The 24,405-nt window shown below is 36.3% G+C and overlaps 1 protein-coding gene across 1 annotated transcript in view; it reads left to right on the top strand.

Annotated features, from left to right (window-relative positions):
• LOC127639258 (ras-related protein Rab-21) overlaps positions 1–15,776 on the top strand; it is a 46,701-nt gene extending 30,925 nt beyond the window's left edge. The window contains exons 2-7 of the mRNA XM_052121175.1: positions 2,641–2,700; positions 3,452–3,559; positions 8,627–8,690; positions 8,797–8,851; positions 9,607–9,695; positions 15,059–15,776. Of these exons, the coding sequence (XP_051977135.1) occupies positions 2,641–2,700; positions 3,452–3,559; positions 8,627–8,690; positions 8,797–8,851; positions 9,607–9,695; positions 15,059–15,201 (519 nt within the window). The 3' untranslated portion in view covers positions 15,202–15,776. The remainder of the gene's footprint in view (positions 1–2,640; positions 2,701–3,451; positions 3,560–8,626; positions 8,691–8,796; positions 8,852–9,606; positions 9,696–15,058) is intronic.
• Positions 15,777–24,405: the final 8,629 nt, after the last annotated feature.

The raw sequence follows: 24,405 nt of genomic DNA, 5'->3' as shown, positions 1-24,405 counted from the left end.
GTAGTCATGTGCTTTAGCCCACTATTAATCAGAAGGTCGCTGGTTCAAAACCCACAGCCACCACCATTGTGTCCTTGAGCAAGGCACTTAACTCCAGGTTGCTCCGGGGGGATTGTCCCTGTAATAAGTGCTCTGTAAGTCGCTTTGGATAAAAGCGTCTGCCCAATGCATAAATGTAAATGTAAATAAATGTAAATATTGAAGATCTATTCTCTAAAAGCGAGTCTAAATATCTTATATGCTATTGCTCAGGTGAATGCATCTTTTTTTTTTTTTTAAAGGATTTTAAGATATTTTTAAATATTTGTATTTTTAATATTATATTCAACATTGTCAGTTAAAAAATGTATGTTATTTAAAAAGTTTTACATAATTATATTGGAAATCAAGCCAAATCAAAAACCTATTTTGTTGCCGTGTATAATGTGGCGAAGACCACTCTCTCTCACCTTTCTGTTCATTTCAATCCATCTTTAACTCACAAAAAACAAACTCTCTCTTATTAATAAAGCTGTGTATTGACAATTTTCTTCACAATAAAAAATGCATATTATGATTGAAAAAGTCATGAGTCATCATGTTATAATCTAGCTGCATTAAGCACGCTCGAGTGATGAGCGTCCCGTGACAGTGTGTACATCAGCTGGGTGCAGTTTTAGTCTCTCCCCCTTAGATCGGACATTCACAAAACTCATAGAAAAATGCCAGATTCTGAGTTATTTACATGATCTGCTTCTGTATTATTTGAACTTTAATAAAGCTATAACGCATTAAAGATGTAATGTCGGGGTGTTTCCGTTAAAGAGCTCCGGCTCCACAATGAGAGTGCGTTTTGTATTTCCTTATTTAGAATTTTTGCATTATAATTCCTTCATAATTTGGGATCTACATCAGCTGAAGCTGTTTGGAAAGGTTAGAGTGCATCTGGACTGTGATCTGTGTAATTCTTCCTCTCCTCAGTCAGACGTGAACTGCAGTGCTGCTCTCACGCATCATCATAAAGAGTTTAATGTGATCTCACGTTACGTTAAATGAGATCAAATGACTATTCGTCAGTGTACATTTTTGTTGACAATTTTATATTGTTGACGTTGTTGATAACGTCGACTAATCGTTTCAACCCTAGTGTGTGTGTGTATGTATGTATACATACATACTGTATGGCTGGGCGATAAAACGATATCAATATATATCACGAGAAAAAAAACTCCATGATATCGATGATAAGGTTTTAAGTAATTTTCTGCATTTAGCCTGTGCCCTCTCATTGTCTCTAGTGAGCAGCGTGACAAAACAACAGCGCCAGTTACATCATATCTGATCTTTCTGCGCTGTATTCTTGAATATATTTCTCTAGCACTGAAACATGCTTCAATGATGCCCTGTCCCGGGCTGCACCCGCATCCTCTTTTCCCCACATTGAGGGTAAACATGAGGTGCGTGTTTCCAGAGCGCATTTAGACCATAACGTTTTTTCCTTCTAAATTTTGTTTTATTAATCAGCATGCCTTTTCCAAGCCTTTAATAATAAACATAGATTTCTGTTTTAATTTTGTGAAATTATTCAGATGTCATCATCTCTGAAAAGGATGAAAGACAAAACAATAACTAGTTTGTAGCCTAGACTTTCTCACTTTAATGAAAGTAGAAAAATGGTCCATTCAGAGTTTTACATTTTCAAAAGTTTCTCTTCGGAGATACCCCTGAACCCCCATACAGTATCATTCCTCAGTCACAAGGGCTTCTATGCCCTCATACTTGTGTGTGTGTGTATATATATATATACTGTAATTATGATTCAAAATAAACAGATCATCTTATAACATTCATATCCAACTGCACTCAATTGATAAACTGTATAAAGTATTGTAATATTTTCACAGAAGATCCCTCAGACACCACTGCAGTGGCTGTGTCTGGGCCCCTAACTCAGTTTTGTAAAGACTATTTAGACTGTTTTAAGATTTTGTTTTCTCTTCTTTGTTTGGAAATGAAAAAAAATGCACAAATGTGATTGAATATCGTGATAAATATAGATATCGAATGATATGATTAAAGAATATTGTGATAATATTTTTTGCCATGTCACCCAGCCCTAATGTGTGTGTGTATATATTTTGTATGTCTGAATGTTTTGCAATAAACTTAAAATGTATTTATCTTATAGGTAACGTCTTTTGAGTAATATGTTAGAATGTTCTTATTTCTTGAATTGTATCTTAAATAAAGCCACATTAAATATTATGACTGCTCATTAGTTTTTAATCAACATTGTTCAGTGTAGAATAAAGATAATGTCAGTTTACTATAATAGTTAATCCATGTTACAGTGTGAAACCCATTACAGATTTGCAATATGGACATTTATCAGGAATCTGCTGTCATGATTGAATGGATTATGGATAATTAAAGCCTATTTATTTAATATAACCTATGTCACAATAGGTTTGCTCATAATTCTCATGAACTCATTGTGACATGTTAATAAGTAGGAGGCAGTTTTGTGCTTGTTTTTAATAGCAAGTGTGTTTTATATGGATGATCGGCTGTATTCATTTTAAGAGGTATGCTCTTGTCCTTGTGAAATAAAACCAGTTATTAATTTTTCTATAATAGTCATTCATGTGTTTTTCTTTGTAGGCATCATTTCTCACAAAGAAGCTCAACATCACAGGGAAGAGAGTAAATCTGGCTATATGGGTGAGTCACACATCATTGTTTGATTTAAGATGTTGTTCTTCAATTAAAGATAAATAAGAGTTTGTCTTTTGAAAAGCGGGCACTAATCTGTTGTCTTTGAGGAAAATGAACTGCTTGGCATGTGTAGTTTTGTTTCTTATAGTTTGTGGAGTGCTGGTGAGATTTATTATTCGTGGCTATCCAATTTGCTACAGCAATCGTGAAGCCAAATTCACATGATTTGTGCTGTTTTGAACTCCACATGAAAAGCACTTGCAAAGAACATCTTATTTTGCTTGAAGTGCTGACACCCCATCTACACCAGACACGAGCGGTGCGACTCGACAAAAGCAAATTGCTCCCATTATAATCAATGTGACGTCTACTCTGGATTCAGTCGCTAGCATTGTGCTGGTGCTACTCGTGCCAACAAGACAAATAAATGGTTTAGAAGCCATTGGCTTGAGAATTATTTTAAATGCTTGTTAATATTTTAGTCTTTAAAATATTATCCATGTCATTTTACTTCTGTTTTGTATATGCAGCCTTAAAGGAAGTCATATATTTTATTGATTCCAAATTCAATATGAATAAATGACATGTTAAGGGGTATGTGTATTAAGCATACACATTACTAGTGTTATAGTGTTGTTTCTTTGACTTTTTACTGTAGATATTCATAACTATTTCATTATCATGATGCAGTTCAAACAGCTATTGTTGCACATTTACATCAGTTTACACACACACACACACATTCTGTTTGTGACAGGACACAGCTGGTCAGGAGCGTTTCCATGCGCTTGGACCCATCTACTACAGAGACTCAAATGGAGCCATTCTGGTATATGACGTCACAGATGAGGACTCGTTCCAGAAGGTGAACATTAGCACTAATATACACCATGGAAGACATCAATCAAATAATCATATCTTCATAGCCGTGCCTGCAGATATACTCTTGAACCAAGCAGCAATAAATCACAAATACTCAAACACAGTCACTGTTGTGGATGTTGATGTTCAATATCATTCTGTGCCCAGTCAAAAGAAAGCTATGAAACAACTAGGGATGTCAATTTTCAGACATTTTCAAAAAATTCAAAGTTCAGTGTATTTGAATACAATGATGTATGTTTACTATGAATTGAGTTGAATTACTGTTAATGAATTAGGCTGTTTATTAAAATCACTTGTATACTGTACATATTTGTGTTCATTTTCATCGTGGGATCGTGGAATATTTCGTATTTTTGGACTTGAAATTATAACACACTGTGTAAACACGGTACTTAACTTACCGTTTGTAAGATAATGGTGAGATGTCAGCTGAATGTATCTTCTTGCTTTCCCGACAATCACTGACGTATTTGTAGGTTGAAATGAAACCAGCATACCAACCGTGCTCAGTGTTGGGGAAGCAACTTTGAAACTGTATTTTGACAAGCTAAAAGCTACTCATAATTTAAAGTAAAGTTACAATCAAGCTACCCTTTAGAAAAAGTAGTTAGATACACTACAAGTTACTTTAAAGAAGTATCTAGATACAATGAAGCTACTTAACGAGGCAATATTTGTTACTATAATACTAATAACATTTAGTAATTAATACAATACATTTATTTCATTAAATACATTAAATGTATTTAATACATTAAATGAATAGCAACATTCATGCATTTTATAATGGCCATAAAACAAAATCAAATAAAACCAGAAAAGATAATTAAACATGACATTAAACACCATTTTAATATATTTCTGTTCTACATGTATACTTCACACTTTTCAGTCTTCCTGCCTAGGTGTACCCTACTTCCCTAAAGATCCCATTTTTATGACAAACTCTCCTTGGCCTGACATTTTGTCACATAATATTTATGGATGATATAGTAATGGAGATTCGTGTCACCTGTGTTCTTGTTCATTGTATTTTTTAACTTTTTTGCCATTGACAAGCAAGTGCCAGCTTTACAGGTCACATATAGAGGTTGCGCTAGGGCTGCACAATTAATTGAAAAACGAATCGCGATTACAATTATGTCATCGTGAAAACTGATGATTACAGCGTTTAATTTAAGTCTGCTCCTGTTGCATCAATGGTTTTTATTTATAACGTGTTTATGCAGCAGTTGAGTTGAGCAATGAAACTTTAATGGCCAATCAGAGCCACTTAGATTAGTCCTCTGTCCTATCTGTAATGACTACTGATACTAATGCGCAAGTTTTGAATGCCCAGAATGCTTGCTCTATGTTCTAGCTCTGTTCACGTTGCACAGAAAAATTAATACTGAAGAAACATCACCTGACACTTGAAAATAAGCTTTAGAACAAGAGCAAAAAGCATTTTGTTATTATTTCGGATTCATTGCATATTGCACCGCTCACTTTGAACGTAGATGTTAAATACACTGAAAATGAGCAACACGACAAAACTGAAATGCTCCTGTTCTAATCAAGGCACAGACTCAGAGTAAATAATTGATTAGACAGGTTTGGTTTTAATGAGAGCATTCGTGAGTGTAGAACAGTGTGCGGAACCTCACTGAGCTCATGTCGAAAAGCAGATCTCAAACAGTGTTAAGGCCATTGCACACTGAGTCCGAAATTTTCGTATGCGTTTTTTCGTGTGCATCAGCCTAAAAATTCGTCACGCACAGAAACCTTGCACACTTGAGTCCGATGCGTATTTATTAAACCTTTGCGGAAAAAAACGCAAAAAATACAAAATGGATTCGTCAAGCAGTGAGGATGATTTTGTTGCCCTCTCTCTTCTTTAAAAGAGAAAAAGAAAGAGGAAATATTGGGTCCATCCAATCCTGAGATTGCGCCGAGAGGAAGGAGAGTTTCAGCTCCCTATCAAGGAGTTGCGAAATTATCCTGAGCGATTCAAAATTTACGTCAGAATCAGAATGTCTGTGGAAAAGTTTGATGCTTTGCTAGCGATACTGGAGCCACACATTAAAAAGAAGACTACAAATTTCTGTGAGCCAATCGATACTGAACAGAGACTGGCAGTATGTCTAAGGCAGCTATCACACACACACACACACACACACAGCCGGCGGAAGCGCTGGGCAGACAGATCAGCTGTATACAGGTTATATTTTGTACCCTAATAATACAATAGTAATCGAATTGGCTGCTCAATCACACCTAAATCGATCCAAAATTTCAATCTGATTGAAAGGGGAGGTTTATTCCTTTTCTATTCCGATCGAGAGAACATACACTTGATCGAATTGAAAACCGAAACTGAAAGGACTGCGCATATTCAGTGTTTTTGTAATCCGCATTTTGTTTTTCATACAGTACTTTGTGCTGCGAGACGAAGTGTATCAACTTGTCAGACGCGATTCTGGATTTTGCCGGTCACTTGTACGGTGGCTCCGATTTGTCAAAAACCTCTCAAAATGCTGGCTGTGGATGCGAAAACGCAGAAAATCGAACCCGATCCGAATTTTTTATTACGGACGAAAGTTTCGGAGGCAGTGTGCAAGCGTGATTGAAATAACGTGAGGTAGAATTTTTTTTTTAACGTGCGAAAATTTCGGATGAGAATTTCGGAGTCAGTGTGCAATGGCCTTTAATATGAAGTGAATGACCTCAGTCATTGTAAGCGAGTTTGCCGCGTTGTTTGAACAGTTTTGGTTTGTCATGTTAATAAGTATGCCAATGTGAATTTGATTTGTTCAAAATAGCAATAAAGTAATTTGGCTGAACTGTTCTAAGTCTGCCTGATATCATATGTCAGGAATCACCACCATTGTTATCACGCCTGCTCTAATAAGACCCATTTGCCACGCAGCTGGTATTGGTAGATTGAACATTTTCACGAATCGCACAAACTCCGATAGTAAATGACTGTTTTTAATTTCAAAGTGCAACCACTGAGGCCAAAAATGATCTTACATGAACAAGACCACCATTGAAGATCTAACGGGATTAATGGGCACCTTTCTTGCCACCAAAGGTCTTACTGAACAGAGTAACTTGATCGATTTAAATCAGCTGTTATAAGTTTGAATATTGAATATGCCATATTATTTACTTAACGTGAACTAATAATTTAAGCAGTAATTTAGCAATAATTTAATTTATCCATACCATAGACATCCATTTAAAATATGTTTTTATTTGCCTTACCTTAACAAACATTATTACAATATAAAATACAGTATAATGCTTAAAAGAAACTGGAGCACAGCTCATATCCACCTTTGAATCTGCTACTCCGAAGAACCACACGGTTCTTACTTTGTGACGTCACGGTAACTAAAAATGTGATTGTGAGTATGATTGTGTGCAGCAGACAGAAATACAATGGTAGTTCGTCAGATACTTTGCTGGTAGAAGTTTGGATTCTGCCCAATAAAGATGGCTTTTAGTTATAATCTGACCAAAACATGTAGTGTTTGGTCACTACACCGCTACTTGCAGGAAAATGTAGTTTGCTACTTGAAAAGCTACTCCGTTTTAAAAGCAGCTGAGCTACTGTCATGCTACTGAAAAATGTAGTTAAGTTAGTAGCGTCACTGATGTAGTTAGCAACTCCCCAACATTTTCTGCACTTGTTGCATATTGTACTTTAAAACACTATCAAGGTGTGTGCAGAAAACATTGCATTTCAATCTTAGAGAAACGCTCCAACATTGTTTACGTTGAGCGCGCTTCATCTCTGATCTGTGGCTGTGTGGATCTTCTGTGATTTGGATAAGTGACATGCAGTGCAAAGCGCCCTCTAGTGGCGGCCTTATCAACATGTGATTGCATGTTGTTTATTAATGATTATTAACCATTATTAATGACAATTAATTTCGATTTAATCGATTTTTGATGAATCATTAACATCCCTAATCAAGTTTTATACAGTGTTACGAAACACAACATAACCCCCCTGGATTGTAGATCAAGAAGGTAATTGTTTTTTAATTGATTAGCTTTTGGCTTGCTTACTAAAGACCATTCATTTTTAAAGTATATTTTTTTTATAATTTTATTCATTTAAACTGCACAAGAACAGGTATTACAGCTTTATTTTCTGTAATGCTGCTTTAAAGAAATACTCAAGGTTTAATACAGCATTTGTGGCATAATGTTGATTACTGCAAAAATGTATTTCAACTCGTCCCTCCTTTTCTTTAAAAAAGCAAAAATCAAGATTACAGTGAGACACTTACAATGAAAGTCTATGGGGCCAATTTTCGTAGGGTTTAAAGGCAGAAATGTGAAGTTTATAATTTTATAAAAGCAATTACATTAATTCTTCGGATTAAACTTAATTTAATTTGTGATTTTTACAGTCGTTTTAGGGTTTGTTGACATTACATCATCATAGTAATAAAGTTGTAGAATTTTCTATAACTTTACACAGATGTGGTTAGTAAGTGATTTAATGACAGTAAAATCATGTTAACACGCATATTGTTTATGTCTTGTGTCTATACTTTTAATGTTTACAGATTAAACCCCATTGACTTCCATTGGAAGTGTCTCACTGGAACTAGAACATTAATTTTTATGGTTATCAATGTTATGCCACAAATGCTGTCGAATGAGCTTGTATTGAACCCCGAAATTCCTGTTCGGGGATGGTGTTCTGTGAAAAGCGTTATACAAATAAAATTGAATTGATAGTTGATGCATAATGTGAGCATGGCCTTTTTTTTTTATTTATCAAAAACAACATTTTAGGTAAAAATGATATGAAAGTGTAAGGGGAGTGTACATTTGATGTCCTTTTATGTTACTATTTTTAATATTCTTTTTGTCTCACTAATTCATTTTATATTCCATGTATTCTCTTAATATCATCAGTAAAAGCTGCATACATAATAATTATGAAATATTGAGCAAATTTGCTGTTTAAATAGTGTATTGGCACATTGCAGGATCTTCAGTATTTCATGTCAATTACTCACAGATATTTATCTTTTTCATTACACAGGTGAAAAATTGGGTAAAAGAATTAAAGAAAATGTTGGGGAATGAAATCTGTTTATGTATAGTAGGTGAGTCATCTTTTTACTCTGACCATTTGTTAACATATGCTTAATGATTTATACTCCACATTATGACTTCATAGTAAAAAAAAAACGTTTACTTTTTTTAAATAAGGCAATAAAATTGACCTGGACAAAGACAGACATGTTTCAGTTGAAGAGGCAGAAGGGTATGTATATCCGTCATGTCTGTAATGTGTTTTTATTGAATCACATGATGATTTTAATAAGCAATATGGATATCAAATAATATTGCAATGTACTTTGAGCTGATGTAGTACTGTTGTGTACTTGATTAATGATCATTCTTAAAATATTCAAATTAGGGCTATCAATTCATATTTTTTATCAAATGAATGACATGATTTGATGAATTACATCATTGTTTGCTGAGAAAGTCCCCCAAAAAAAGATAATTCTTGTAATAACTGTATAATATAGATTGAAATTCAGTTTGTAGTAAATAGCATTATTGAGGCACATGAATAAAACATTGATTAGACCATTCAAAAAGTGTCCTAAGAACTCAATATATTCTCATATCATTGAATTGAAGCTTGAATTGCTCGTATGGTAGGAAAATCAGTGGTTTGTGAAGTAAGACTTTATATAAGTAATATGTCCAGATTTCCAGCGATACTGTTCCACTGCCACATGAATCACAAATCTCTCAGACTAAACGTGCACACTTCACTGTGATAGCATGACAATCATGTGTTGCACTAAAAGACTGGTCACATGAAAAACTCAGCAACATGGGATATTCAGTATGTGGAAGGAATGCAACTGTTTATGCCAGTCAGTTTTTATGTTTTTACAGTCTGTTCAGTTGTGTTAACACATTATTTGTCTGGTATTTGAGGATTGTGGCATGGACTTTATTGTTTTTATTGCATCTCTAAATGCAATGCTTTTGTCTTTTCAGGTATGCAGAGTCAGTGGGTGCAAAACACTATCACACATCAGCCAAATTAAACAAAGGAATAGAGGAGCTGTTTCTGGACTTGTGTAAACGTGAGTGTCTGCCACATTTACGACTGTACCATCTGGTCATTAAATCAGATTGTGATTATTTCAATAAGATCAAAAGGTAACGCCTCATACTGCTACTGTTTAGATCTCAAAGCTAAAAGAACAAAACATGCATCAAATCACAGTCAGCTACAAACTAGCGAATGTTCCAATTCAGTCATGTTATGTTGTATCATTGCATTGTGATATTGAATTATGATTCATTCTAACTTAGGGATGCACCAATATGACATTTTTGGCCAATACCGATTTTAACCAAACACTATAGGCTAATGTTTTGCTCAGGAATTATGCTTTAACGATGTCCAAAGAGTTACAAAAGCTATTTTATTGTTCAAACAATAAATCATTTCCAATAAAGATGGCTTGGATCTGTTAAACACATGACAGGCCAACATTTTAAGCGAGCCACAATGAAAGATAAAGACAAGATTTTAAAAAAGGCAATATGACTGATGTGGGAAAATAAGTTTATCTTGCAGGTTATCTTAAATATTTTTTCACTTCTGTTATTGTACTTCTAAACAATAAAACATTTATTTGACATTTTGATAGAACATTACAAATTCATATTATGCAGATTTGATCCTCTGTGCCTGGCACCATCACTGATCAAATTGATTGATTGTTTCACTTTTAATTGAATATATCACAATTCCACTGGGTCTGAAGTTTATATATAGTAAGTTAATTTAACAGAGACGGGGACACTATACTGTAAAAAAAACAAGCACCGTCTTTCGGATGGGACGTTAAACCGAGGTCTTGACTCTCTGTGGTCATTAAAAATCCCTAGGGCACTTTCTTGTAAAGAGTAGGGGTTTAACCCCGGTGTCCTAGCCAAATTCCCCCATTGGCCTCCTAATAATCTCCATCCCTGAATTGGCTACATCACTCTACCATCTCCTCTCCACCAATAGCTGGTGTGTGGTGGGCGTTCTGGCGCACTATGGCTGCCGTCGCATCATCCAGGTGGATGCTGCACACTGGTGGTGGTTGAGGAGATTCCCCCCATACTATGTAAAGCGCTTTGAGTTTGAGAAAAGCGCTATATAAATGTAAGTTGTTGTTGTTGTTAATTGTGCCTTTTAAGCAGCTTGGGAAATAAATAAAAAAGTGATGCTAAGCGTTTAGGCAATTAGCCAATTAGCTTCTGATTGGTTAATTGGAGGTGTACCTGTAGATGTATTTTAAGGCATACCTTCTGTAGGAAATTTGGTAGTATAAATGTACACGATACGGATTAATGTGCCGCAGTTCTCCAACATTATATGTAGGTAAACCGTATGTGAGCTAGTAATTAATTTACACTGTCCTTATTCTACATCATTATTATGTAAGGAAATTTATAATGGAATTAGTCGTGTTCGACAACCATTATAAGCAAAATAAATGACAAATGATTAGACTATTTGTCTGAATAAAATTCTCCACTATTAAAAGTCAGAGTTAGTTACTGTATGTGAGTATTGTTACACATGACATGTTAGATGATTCATAATAAAAGTGATTTATTCAAATCTCAATAGCAAATTTTGTCTAGTCATCTTAACACAGATTTTCACATGAATATGTAATATGGGATGGATGGGTCTTATATAAGGTGCTTAAAGAATGCCAAATACCTGCCTCAGATTTTTAGTGCTGCTGTACCTTTTAAAAAATACAGCCAATGACAATAAGTGGGAGGTCCTATATGCCACCCACCATTTTTTAAGTTGGAATGGTTATTTAGGCGAATAAGGAGCTGGATTCAGCCTTGTTCGTTGGTGTCACTTCCGAGTACTCTTACCCATCCCTAAAATAAGCTTCATGGGGATTTTCTGTATCAAAATGTTTTATCATTGACAATATTCAGCTGTATTTACTGTCGTCTTGAATGCATATTTTGAGTATTTTAAATTGAAGTGAGGGCATGCAAAAAAAACAAATGCGACTATGGAAACGTAGCCCGTCAGCTATCATGCCTCCAACTATAGATCTGCAAATGACCTGCGACATCTCAGTTCAGGAGGTGCTTTGAATTCAGTTGAACGTTATTTCCACAGAACAGTTTATTGTAGGGATGCACCAAAATTTCGGCGCCGAAAATATATACCTCCCCGCCCCTCAGTGCTCTGATTTCACTCTGGATCGATCTACCCCTTATCACGGCACTACCAAACAAAGGCCGATCATGTCAGCGGTGTGGAAATTCTTCAAAGTTTCTGATAAGGACATCACATTTGCGATCTGCAGTGTTCGATCAGCAGAACTTTCAAGATATATATATATATATATATACAGAGTACAGCAAGAGATTCTACAGGAAAGCGCCCCGATCCACAGCAGTGCCACAACTAGCGCAGCTACACCACAACTTGAGACGTATCTAGCTGAACTATGCCAGAAGCTACAATCCCCTTGACTACGGTCGCTTAAACAAACACCGCTTTCCTTTGCTTGCGCGGATTGCGCACAGGTATTTATCTGCCCAAGCACCAGCACAGAGAGTGAGAGACTGTTCAGTGCAGCATCTCATGTTCTTGGTGAGCTTTCTGACAGGAGAGACTGTCAGAAAGTTTAGCAACTTTTGTTCTTGAAGAGAAACCTGTCACTTGTACTTAAATAGAAAGCGGTCCAATTTGATGTGTATAGCAATTACATTAAACTTGTTCTTCACTTGAGGATACATCTCTCGTTTACAGTTTAGGTTGGATTTAGTTCAATTACTGCTGTTTTGCACTGTTGTTTTGCACAATCATTTTCACTTAAAGTGTACATACGTTTACATAAACAGAATAGAGCACTGATATATATATATAATTATATATTATAGTATATATAGATCAGTGGAATAGAGGCCCTCTGCCATTCTGTGTTCTGCCTTTTGTTTTAATCAAAATTACTGTTGCATATTTAAACTTTTTGAAAGATGCTAGCTAAGTTCATTACTTGACTGTTGTTTTGCATATAATAGTTTTCTAAAACTTTACATTATTTGGATAATTGTTAATAAAATCTGTAAAATTTGATTTTTACAGAACTGAATGAAGAATAATATTTAATATATTTTTAATATATTTTATATGAGTTACTTTCAATAAAAGTGTGATTTATTTTATTGGTTTGTATTTTTTCAATTCAGATTCATTAAATTCATGAAATTAATGAAAAAGTATAATATTAATACAATTATACACATAAATAGGTCAAATAAAAGTAAGTTTCGGTTTTCGGCCAAGTGCATCCTGGATTTTCGATTTCGGCCCAGAATTTTAATTTCGGTGCATCCCTAGTTTATTGTGAACGCAACTCTGCAGCCTGTAAATAATACAAACAATATAAAATAATTAAAAATGTATAAAATAATACAAAAACACATTCACCCCGAACCATGATTTATATTTCAGTGATCATTATCATCATTAAGTATAATGATGATAATGCAGTAGCATGTTTAGACGGATTCTTGCCTGAAGGTAAAATAAAAAGGGGTTATATAATTTGTATCACTTTATTATATATTTATTTGCTGTTTCGTTTGGAGTGCAATTTCAATTTAGAAATGTACTTGATTAAAAAAAATAATAATAAATTATTTAATTTTCAATGCAAAATCACTAAAGCAAGAATATTCACTAATCCCTCAGCCCGAGTTTTCCGATGTAATTGTGTGTTATATATATATCGTGAAGGAGGTAACAAAGTGAATTTATTCACACACATGATGTATTTTCGCGTATAGGGAAATACCTGATGGGTAGAGAATACACAGATGAAGCTTCTTTGCCAGAGAGATGTTCACAACTGTTGTAAAGCCATCTTTCAAAAGGAACAACACATTTTAAATGCACTTATTTTTTGTCCAGTTTCATTTGAAATTTTAGTTAAAATAAATAAAAAAATAAAGTTCAAAGTTTGAAATTCAGGTGTTTTGCTTTATTGTGTAAGCTTAACCCTGACCATGTTTACCGAAAATGATCTCATAGTACCACCTAGCGTCCAACCAGCTGTAGGGAATAAAGGCAATGCGACATTTAGAAGTGAGCTTTAAATTGACCTCGTTCTCACACCATCATATGTAAGGATATTTGGTATGCTAAATTTAGAAGGGAATTTAGGGTCTCGAAATATGTGAGCTATGGACTAAATTAAACTGTTCTTATTGTACCTTATTAGGTTATGAAATGTATAACAGAAGTATCATTTGAAACGAGTGGTGGTGGCGTAGTGGCTAAAGCACAGGGCTGTTAATCAGAAGGTCACAGGTTCTAACCCCACAGCCACCACCATTGTGTCCTTGAACAAGGCACTTAACTCCAGGTTGCTCCGGGGGGATTGTCCCTGTAATAACTGCACTGTAAGTCGCTTTGGATAAAAGCGTCTGCCAAATGCATAAATGTAAATGTAAATGTAAATGTAAACGTGTATGTAGCCTAACATTAGCCACTTAGCATGGCCGCTCGTTCTAACATTAGATAACCTTGATTAAATATGCGCTATTAGGCTTATCCAAATGTTCGTGTGGAGTGAGGAAGCTCAATTAGTACCTCACTTACTGCATGTTTAACTTAATGTTCATTTCTCTCTATAAATGAACAAAATGTTCAGACAGTCTCTTTACTGGCTTTTCTGACACATTCAGAATCAGTACCACTTTTCCCGGTGTTGCTGCGGCTCGCTTCTTGTGTGTGCTTGTAAAAATGATATTTTAAAGGCTCATTATTATGGTTTAGTATTTCTCTGTAATGTAGAACAGTGTTAACAATATTACTGATAACATTCTTTCTCAGCTCTGGAACTCAAACCATTTTCTGATTTTTTTCTGACAAAAATCTTGTCATGTGGTAAGAACTTAAAATAGAGTATTGTGACAGATGGGGTCAAGTCTCTGTCATTTCAAAATAAGAGTATATGGTGTGTTTTGGGCTTGTTATAGTTAAGTGTCCCATATTATGCATCAAATAAAAAAAACTAATTTACTGATCATGCCATGTCTGTGTAAATCGCAGGGTTGGGTGTGTCTACACAAAAAAAGGTCACTATAGTTTTTAATAAGCTGAAGTTACAATTGTTGTTATTGTCATCTCTTCTGTCTACAAATCTATTTTATAGTACATCGCAGTAAAACCAACATTTTGTTTTGAAATTATGCAAAAAGCAAACATATGCTTTAATTTCATTTTAATTATTTTCTATAGAATATATTTACTGAAGACTATTTGAATTGCAGCCAGTTTAATAATCACACTATATCAAATTGCAGTGTCTGTTTAATTTTGATTCATAATGAATTGGCACACATTTGACTACTTCTTGAGAATGACTCTTCTTTGTCTTTGTTTCCTCACATGTCACTCTAGGTATGATGGAGAGTGCTCAGGCAGATGAGAGATTGAGGGGGAATGGTGCGAGTCATACGAGCACACGAGCAAGAGGCGTTCAGATCGTCGACGATGAACCACAAGCTGCCATTGCCGCCGGAGGCTGCTGTTCATCCGGCTAAATTCAATGAACCCTTTTACCTGGGACTAATAATGCCCCGTTCTGTGTACAAACTGCCACTAGCCACAGCTACACACATACGCTACAGCGCTGTCATTTAACAGTTTGGTCCTTAGTGAAACGGTTGATTTAAAAACTCTTGACTTTGGGGTATGAAAATGCCCGATTGCCCCACACTGACGATAAATTAATATCAATTAAAAAAAAATAGCTACAAACATGCAGTGATATATTTCCCGAACTATCTGATGCGTTTGCTCTTTTTCTTTTGCCATGGTGTTGTGCATGTAGAATCTTTAATATCCTCATTTTGTTTTACGTCAAAGAAAAAAGAAAGAAAATCTTTATTATTTAATAACTTATTTACAAGTTATATCAAACATCTACATGTCTAAAGAACTTTTGCACTTGTATTAGTTGATGGGCTTTTTTCATTCTCATACAGACTCATTCTGTCATTCAAATCTTCTGTATCTTTCTTAAAATAAGAAATTAAAAACCATCTAGAACATTTAAACTCCTTGTAGATTTTGTCTTTCTCTCTCTTTCTGTTGCTGATTTACCACTATAATTTGAAGGGGGCATGTTGTTTGCTTGCAAAATTCCAATAGGCAAAAATATTCAATATTGTGTACTTTTTCAAGTGATCAAAAACAACACAGTGAAACAGAAAAGTGTTGGATATTCAAGTTGTATGACTGTACAGTTAATTATAACTGCTGTGGTTGACACTTATTTTTGGATTTGTGTTTTTTAATTGCTACTTTTACAATGAATGTTAAATATGTGGGTTTTTGTTTTTGTCCTGAACATTTGGACCGTTTCTTTTAAGTATGAATAGTTTCACATCATCACCTGTAACATTGAGGTGCAGCTCTCAGCCGACTGTGCCTTTAAATAAAACCGTCTAGATTGACCAGTTCTTTCTGTCTCCTATCATATCTCATTACTAATTATTCATTTAATGGCGGTTTAGAAATGATCTATAGGTCTTCTTTCAGCTATGGGTACTTTTTCGTTCAAACTCTTAAAGCACATGATTCTATGGAGGACATCTATGGAATCTTTCATTAAACATCAGTATTGTACCATTATTTATTTGACAAAATTCACTATTGAAAAAGTGTAATGTGGTAACTAGAAAAAGTTTGTCGAGACAAACTTTAAGTTGGCTTGTGAAAGTTTGGACCAGAAAGTTTGAAGAAGTTTAAAGTAGTTTGAAGTTTAAAGTAGTTTGAAGTTTAAAGTAGTTTGAAGTTTAAAGTAGTTTGAAGTTTAAAGTAGTTTGAAGTTTAAAGTAGTTTGAAGTTTAAATTAGTTTAAAGTTTAAATTAGTTTAAAGTTTAAATTAGTTTAAAGTTTAAATTAGTTTAAAGTTTAAATTAGTTTAAAGTTTAAATTAGTTTAAAGTAGTTTAAAGTTTAAAGTAGTTTAAAGTTTAAAGTAGTTTAAAGTTTAACTTAGTTGCTAGATAGATAGTTAGACACTCAGATAGATAGAGAGATAGATAGATATTTACCCTCAGATAGATAGATAGAGGTAGATATTTACCCTCAGATAGATAGATATTGACCCTCAAATAGATAGATAGATAGATATTGACCCTCAGATAAATAGATAGACAGATAGATGCTAGCACGTTTTTAGCATTTTTAGTACTTCGCTAGGTGATGCTAGCATGTGTTAGCATGATGTTAGCACGTTTTTAGCATGTTTTAACACTTCGCTAGGCGAGGCTAGCATGTGTTAGCATGATGCTAGCACGTTTTTAGCATATTTTAACACTTCGCTAGGCGATGCTAACATATGTTAACATGATGCTAGCACATTTTTAGCATGTTTTAGCACTTAGCTAGCTGATGCTAGCATGTGTTAGCATTATGCTAGCATGTTTTTAGCATTTTTTAGTACTCCACTAGGTGATGCTAGCATGTGTTAGCATTATGCTAGCACGTTTTTAGCATTTTTTTTAGTACTCCACTAGATGATGTTAACATGTGTTAACATGATGATAACACATTTTTAGCATGTTTTAGCACTCCACTAGGCGATGCTAACATGTGTTAACATGATGATAACACATTTTTAGCATGTTTTAACACTTCGCTAGGCAATGCTAGCACGTTTTAGTACTTCGCTAGGCGATGCTAGCATGTGTTAGCATAATGCTAGCACGTTTTTAGCATGTTTTTGCACTACGCTAGCTGATGCTAGCATGTGTTAGCATGATGCTAGCATGTTTTAGCACTTTGCTAGGCGATGCTAGCTTGTGTTAGCATGATGCTAGCAGGTTTTTAGCATGTTTTTGCACTTCGCTAGGCGATGCTAACATGTGTTATCATGAAGCTAGCACGTTTTTAGCATGTTTTAGCGTGTGGCTATGAAGATTTTATGTCATTACTTTTTGGCTGCTTGATAAAATAAATCCTCTGAGGGAGAGAGAGAGGGAGAGATGCAGGGCTGACAGGCCCTTTTTGTCTGTGTGTGAAAATGTCAGTTGAGATTTAAATTTCTGAACATTCCGCAATGTTAAGTCAATGGGATTTTTCCAGTTTTTGATCATCCGCTGTGGGAAAACCGTAAGTCCGATCAGTTAGAAAAGATAAAGCACACTATTCTGGATTAGTCTGAAGGTCTGTGCCGAGTTTGGTGCCTGTAGCTTAAAAGCTCTAGGAGGAGTTAGATACCGAAATTCTGACTGCAAGAAGAATCGGAAGAATAATAATAAGTTTAAGTAGGATTTCAGTAAGTTGGCTCTCACAAGCCAAATTAATTAAATGCATCTGTCAATAAATGAAGGAATGCGGCAATAAAAATTATTAAATCATAAAAATGTCAATAAATTAATTCAAAGTCCAAAGGAAAATCTATATTACATGTTATTTATTGACATTTTATGATTTATTCATTTATTAAAAAACCTGTTTATATGTATGCTTACTAGGACTAGATGTTAAAAATCCCTTGATAATCAGCAATTGCTGTTGTTGGAGATGTCCTCTTGGGTGGGGTTGGATTGGATTGTCCTCTTGGAGGCAGGCTGGATTCTCTCCAAACCAGAGATGTAGGTTGGTTGGAGAGGGCAGGACATCATATGTGGCTCTGATGGTAAATCTCAGCATATTGGACTCCATGTTCCACAGCTCGCTCCAAGTGATCTTCCTCCTCTCCACACCTTCCCACCTCATCCAGCAGCCTTGTTTGGCTTGGGACACCGCTCTAGCACACCTGTCCGCTTCCTCTTGGTGGCGCACCTCCTCAACCACCAGACGCCGATGTTCAGCTGGAGTAGCCTTCTGCCATGTGGGTGTTGTTGCTCCCAACCCTAGCCCCCCTCTGCCTTGTTGGACTTGGCCCACTATGTCCTGGTGTCTCAGAGCGGACTTTGCCTGTGCCACTGCTACACCTGGCCTCCACTTCCTCCCTGTGGCTAAGGCGGGAGCAGTCCCTCTGACGAAGGGATCCCGGGATTCTGTGAGGGTCATTTCGAGCCTTGCTTTAGAGCATTTGTACTCCTCCACCAGGCTAGAGATTGGCAGAGAGAGGGGTCCATTGCCGTACAGGCCTATGCTGCTGAGGCATCTGGGTAGCCCAAGCCACTTTCTCACCTGCACATTCACCAATCGCTCCAACCGATTGGCGTGGGATAGGGTGACCTCATAGATGGAAATTGGCCACATGAGGCGGGGGAGGAGTCCAAACTGGAGGCACCAGAGCTTCAGTTTCCCTGGGATAGCAGTGCTGTTGATCTGCTTCAGGCCACTGATGGTATCCTGCTTTAGTTGTTCCACCTGTTCAGCGTCTTTGAGCTCTGTGTTTTACCACCGACCAAGGCTTTTTATGGGCTTCTCCAGGATAGTTGGTATCGGCTTGTCATTGATGTGGAACCTCTGATTTACGATCTGGCCCTTGACAATGGAGATACTGCGGGATTTGCTGGGTTTAATCTCCATTCGTGCCCATCTGATGTTTCCCTGGAGTTTGTACAGCAGGCGTTTGGTGCATGCGTTAGTCAAGTCAAGTCAATTTTATTTGCATAGCGCCTTTCACAACACACATCGTTTCAAAGCAGCTTTACAGAATATCAGCATTAACAGACGATAAAACTGTAATGTCTATAAAGTCGATTAATCATCATTGTGTAATTTCGATAAAATACGATTTTTAATAGTGTTTAAAAATAATTAAATGATAATTGTATTAATAACCCCAGTGAGCAAGCTGTAGGCGACTGTGGCAAGGAACACAAAACTCCATAAGATGTAGATTAATGGAGAAAAATAACCTTGGGAGAAACCAGACTCACTGTGGGGGCCAGTTCCCCTCTGGCTAACATTTTGAATGTAATGTAAATATTAATTATGTATAGTTAAAATCATGGTTTAAAATTATTAAATTAAGTGTTAAGAGTCAGTGATTAAACATCGATTGTGTTTGAACTGTAAGATTAATGACCAAAGTCTTTGAAGTCCATCTTGATTAATTGCAGAAGTTCACATAGATGCAATTGTCCTTGTTAATTGGCTGATGAAGGCTTTTGTTGGCAATAGTTAGTCTATGCATTCCATTTCAAGATCGTAGTCCATCTATAGACCGAGGTGATGCAGGTTGGAGTTGGCATCATTTCATCCTCTGAAGTCCGTCATAATAGATTGAAGTGATGTTTGGCTGGCACCGGCTGCATTTAGTCATCATCATTCTGCGACATGTAGCAGTGGAGTCCAACATGAAGCAGGAATGGTGCTGGATCCAGCCGGTTCTGGTGACCTCAGGATAGGAGTCCCGAGGTTGAGACAGGGAAACAAATAAAAAGATGTAAGCGTAGATGCCATTTAATTTATTGCAGAGTAAGAGATCATGCTCAATGTTTCTGGTTCCGGCAGACCCAACTAAAGCAGCCTAATTGTGGGTTGGAGGATAAATTAGGTGTATGCCTGGCTAAATAGATGAGTCTTTAGTCTAGACTTAAACTGAGAGAGTGTGTCTGCATCTCGAACAGTGTTTGGGAGACTATTCCATAGTTTAGGAGCCAAATATGAAAAGGATCTTCCTCCTTTAGTGGATTTTGATATTCTAGGAACTATTAATAGGCCAGAATTTTGCGATCTTAATGAACGTGTTGGAATATAGCGTGGTAGAAGATCACTTAAGTACTGCGGAGCTAGACCATTCAAAGCTTTGTACGTAGTTAACAGAATTTTAAAATCAATCACGAATTTAACAGGTAGCCAATGTTATGATGATAAAATGGGGCTAATATGATCATATTTCTTGGTTCTCGTCAGCACTCTGGCTGCTGCATTTTGAACCAATTGAAGTTTATTTATTGATCTTGCTGGACATCCTCCCAGTAATGCATTACAATAATCTAGTCTTGAGGTCATGAACGCATGAATTCGTTTTTTGGCATCAGCAACCGAGAGCATATGCCTTAATTTAGCAATATTTCTTAGGTGGAAGAATGCTGTTCTACAAACATTTGTAATTTGATTTTCAAAGGACAGATTGGTATCAAATATAACACCTAAGTTCTTACGCTGTTGAAGATGATGTAACAGTACATCCATCTAGAGACAAATTATATTTTAGTGGCTTATTTTTAGAGTTTTTTGGTCCAATAATTAGAACCTCTGTTTTGTCAGAATTGAGTAGAAGGAAATTTCTGGCCATCCAATCGTTTATTTCATTAATACACTCTACTAATTTTGAGAATTGTGAAATCTCATCAGGTTTTGAAGAAATATAAAGTTGTGTATCGTCAGCATAGCAGTGGAAACTTATTCCACGATTCCTGATAATATCTCCCAGGGGAAGCATATACATGGAGAAAAGCAGAGGCCCTAAAACTGATCCCTGTGGCACTCCATATTTTACTTTTGTTTGGTTTGACAATTCCTCATTTACATAGACAATGTGGTAGCGGTCTGCTAAATATGACCTAAACCATGCTAATGCCACTTCACAAATTCCAACATAATTCTCTAGCCTATTCAAGAGAATGTCGTGATCTATCGTGTCGAATGCAGCACTAAGATCTAAAAGCACTAGAAGAGAAATGCAGCCACGATCAGATGATAAGAGCAAGTCATTTGTAACTCTGATAAGTGCAGTCTCTGTACTGTGATGAGGCCTAAATCCTGATTGAAATTCTTCATATATACTATTTCTCTGTAGAAATGAACATATTTGGGAGGATACTACCTTTTCTAGTATTTTTGACATAAACGGGAGATTTGAAATCGGTCTATAATTAGCAAGTTCTCCAGGATTAAGTTGTGGCTTCTTAATTAGCGGTTTGATAATTGCCATTTTAAAGTTTCTTGGGACATGTCCTAAGCATAGCGAGGAGTTAATGATATTAAGAAGAGGTTCTGATATTACAGGAGATACCTCTTTTAAGAGCTTAGTTGGTATAGGATCTAACAAACAAGTTGTGGCTTTTGATGTTTCGATAAGTTTTGTTAGCTCTTCATGACCTATGATAGCGAAGGATTGAAGTTGCACATGAGGGAAATTATTTGACATTGTTTTCTGGGGTGCTATGACAGATGATTGCATAATTCAAATTTTATTTCTGATTATTTCAATTTTATCTGTGAAGAAATTCATGAAGTCATTACTCTTGAGCTGTGACGTAATATCTGGTTCGGTTGAGGCTTTATTCCTAACCAATTTAGCCACAGTACTGAATAAACATCTAGGATTGTTGTGGTTATTTTCTATTAGTTTACTAAAATATGCTGACCTGGCAGCTTTGAGTGCGTGTTTGTAGCTACAGACACTATCCTTCCATGCACCCTGAAATACTTCTAATTTTGTATTTTTCCATTTTCCGAGCTGCTCTCTTGAGAGCATGAGTGTGATCATTGTACCATGGTGCAGGGCTTATTTCTTTAATTTTCTTTAATCGAAGTGGGGCGACAACATCAAAGGTGCTAGAGAAGACTGCATTTAAATTTTTTGTTATTTCATCAAGTTCTTCTGGGCTTTGGGGTTTATTGAGTATATGAGATAGATCTGGAAGAGTATTAGTGAAGCTATCTTTAGTGGTCGAAAGAATGGTTCTACCTAAACGATAGCGTGGTGTAGATTGAGTAACATTAGCTGATTGCAGCATGCAAGAGACGAGGTAATGATCCGAGATGTCATCGCTCTGTTGCAGAATTTCTATATTATCAACATCAACTCCATATGAAAGAATTAAATCTAGCGTATGATTATGGCTGATGAGTTGGTCCTGTTACATTTTGTCTGACTCCAAGAGAGTTGAGAATATCGATAAATGCTAATCCCAATGTATCATTTTCATTATCTCTGTGAATGTTGAAGTCACCAACAATTAAGGCTCTATCTACAGTAACTACAAGATTTGATCAAAAATGTGCAAATTCACTAAGGAAATCTGAATAAGGCCTGGGTGATCTATACACTGTAGCAAGGGTAAAGGACGACAGAGATTTTTTATTTATATTTGTATTTGACGGTGTCACCTTAAGCATTATTAGTTCAAAAGACTTACATTTATATCCTGTCCTCTGAGTAACACCAAAAACTTCACTGTAAATTGTAGCAACACCTCCTCCTCGACCCTTCAGATGAGGCTCATGTTTATAACAATAACCTGGGGGAGTAGATTCATTTAAACTAATATATTCATCCGGTTTAAGCCAGGTTTCAGTCAAACAGAGCGCATCCAATCTATGATCTGTAATCATTTAATTGACAATTAGTGCTTTGGTAGAAAGAGATCTAATGTTTAGTAGCCCTATTTTTATATGATGTACATTTTTAATTTGTTTGTTTTGTTCAAGTTTGACCTTAATCAGATTTTTTCTAAATGATTTAGTGAGGGTTTTGTGTTTGGTAGTTCGGGGAACAGACACAGTCTCTATGAGATATCTAGGTGATACAGTCTCTATGTGTTGTAGTTTATGTGACCTGTGTGACGTCTCAAGGCAGCTAGCAGATGTTCGGATTAACCAGTTTGTCTGCTTCCTGACCTGGGCCCCATTTAGTCAATTAATATCATTATTAAGTCTATGAGCCAAATTACTAGAGAGGAGAGCGGCACCTTCCCTGGAGGGATGGAGTCCGTCTCTCTTTAGCAGGTCAGGTCTACCCCAAAAACATTTCCAATTGTCTATAAATCCTATTTTATTCTGCAGACACCACTCAGACATCCAGCCATTCAGTGACACTAATCTACTATAAATCTCGTCACCACGACGAGCAGGGAGGGGACCAGATTATATTACAGTGTCTGACATCGTTTTTGCAAATTTGCACACCTCTTTAACATTATATTTGGTGATCTCCGACTGGCGAAGCCGGACATCGTTAGTGCCGACATGGATAACAATTTTAGAAAATCTACGTTTAGCATTAGCCAGCACTTGTAAATTTGATTTGATGTCAGACACTCTGGCCCCCGAAATGCAATTAACAATAGTGGCTGGAGTCTCTATTTCCACGTTTCTTATAATAGAATCACCGATAACAAGGGCTCGTTCAATATGATTCTCAGTGGGTGTATCACTGAGTGGGGAGAATTTATTGGAAACCCTAACAGGAGCGGGAGAGTGGTGTCTCTTTGCTGAATGATTATGCCGCCGAGACGTCACCCAAATGCCCTGCTGCAGGGGCTCTATAACCGGAACCAAAGTGTGTGTGTTGCTCTCTGTACTGCCCGCATCCGAAACAGTATCTAATGGCTTCTCTTTCTCACTGACCTCTACTAGCGTTCGGACGCGAGTCTCTAACTCATTAACCTTCTCCATCAGCCTGACTAATTCCTTACATTTATCACAAGTGAATCCCTCACTGCTGACGGAGGAGGCTATTTTAAACATGTGACATGCAATGTATGAACAAATAACATGAGCCGATGCCATGACTTACCGCAAATTGTTCATTGTTCCTGAGCGGTGAGGGTTTTGAGATTGATTTGAATCCCTCACAAAATGGTTTGTTGTTGGTGGTGGTTGTTCTGATAAGCGGTGCTTTGAGATCGATGCAATAATCTGTGTACCGCAGAGGAGAAAAATGGGTGCGCGCTGAAAAAATGCACGCAGTTTAACCACGATAAAAATAGAACGCGGATACAGGTGGGATATGCGCGCAGTTGAATCCCGATAAGAGAATAATACGGGAAGACCCCGTATATAGTCGTTGTTATAGTCGTCATGTCATCCATATATGCCCTGAT

Source organism: Xyrauchen texanus, chromosome 47 (genome assembly GCF_025860055.1).
Source record: "Xyrauchen texanus isolate HMW12.3.18 chromosome 47, RBS_HiC_50CHRs, whole genome shotgun sequence".
NCBI lineage: Eukaryota > Metazoa > Chordata > Actinopteri > Cypriniformes > Catostomidae > Xyrauchen > Xyrauchen texanus.
This window is presented reverse-complemented; position numbering and strand designations above follow the sequence as displayed.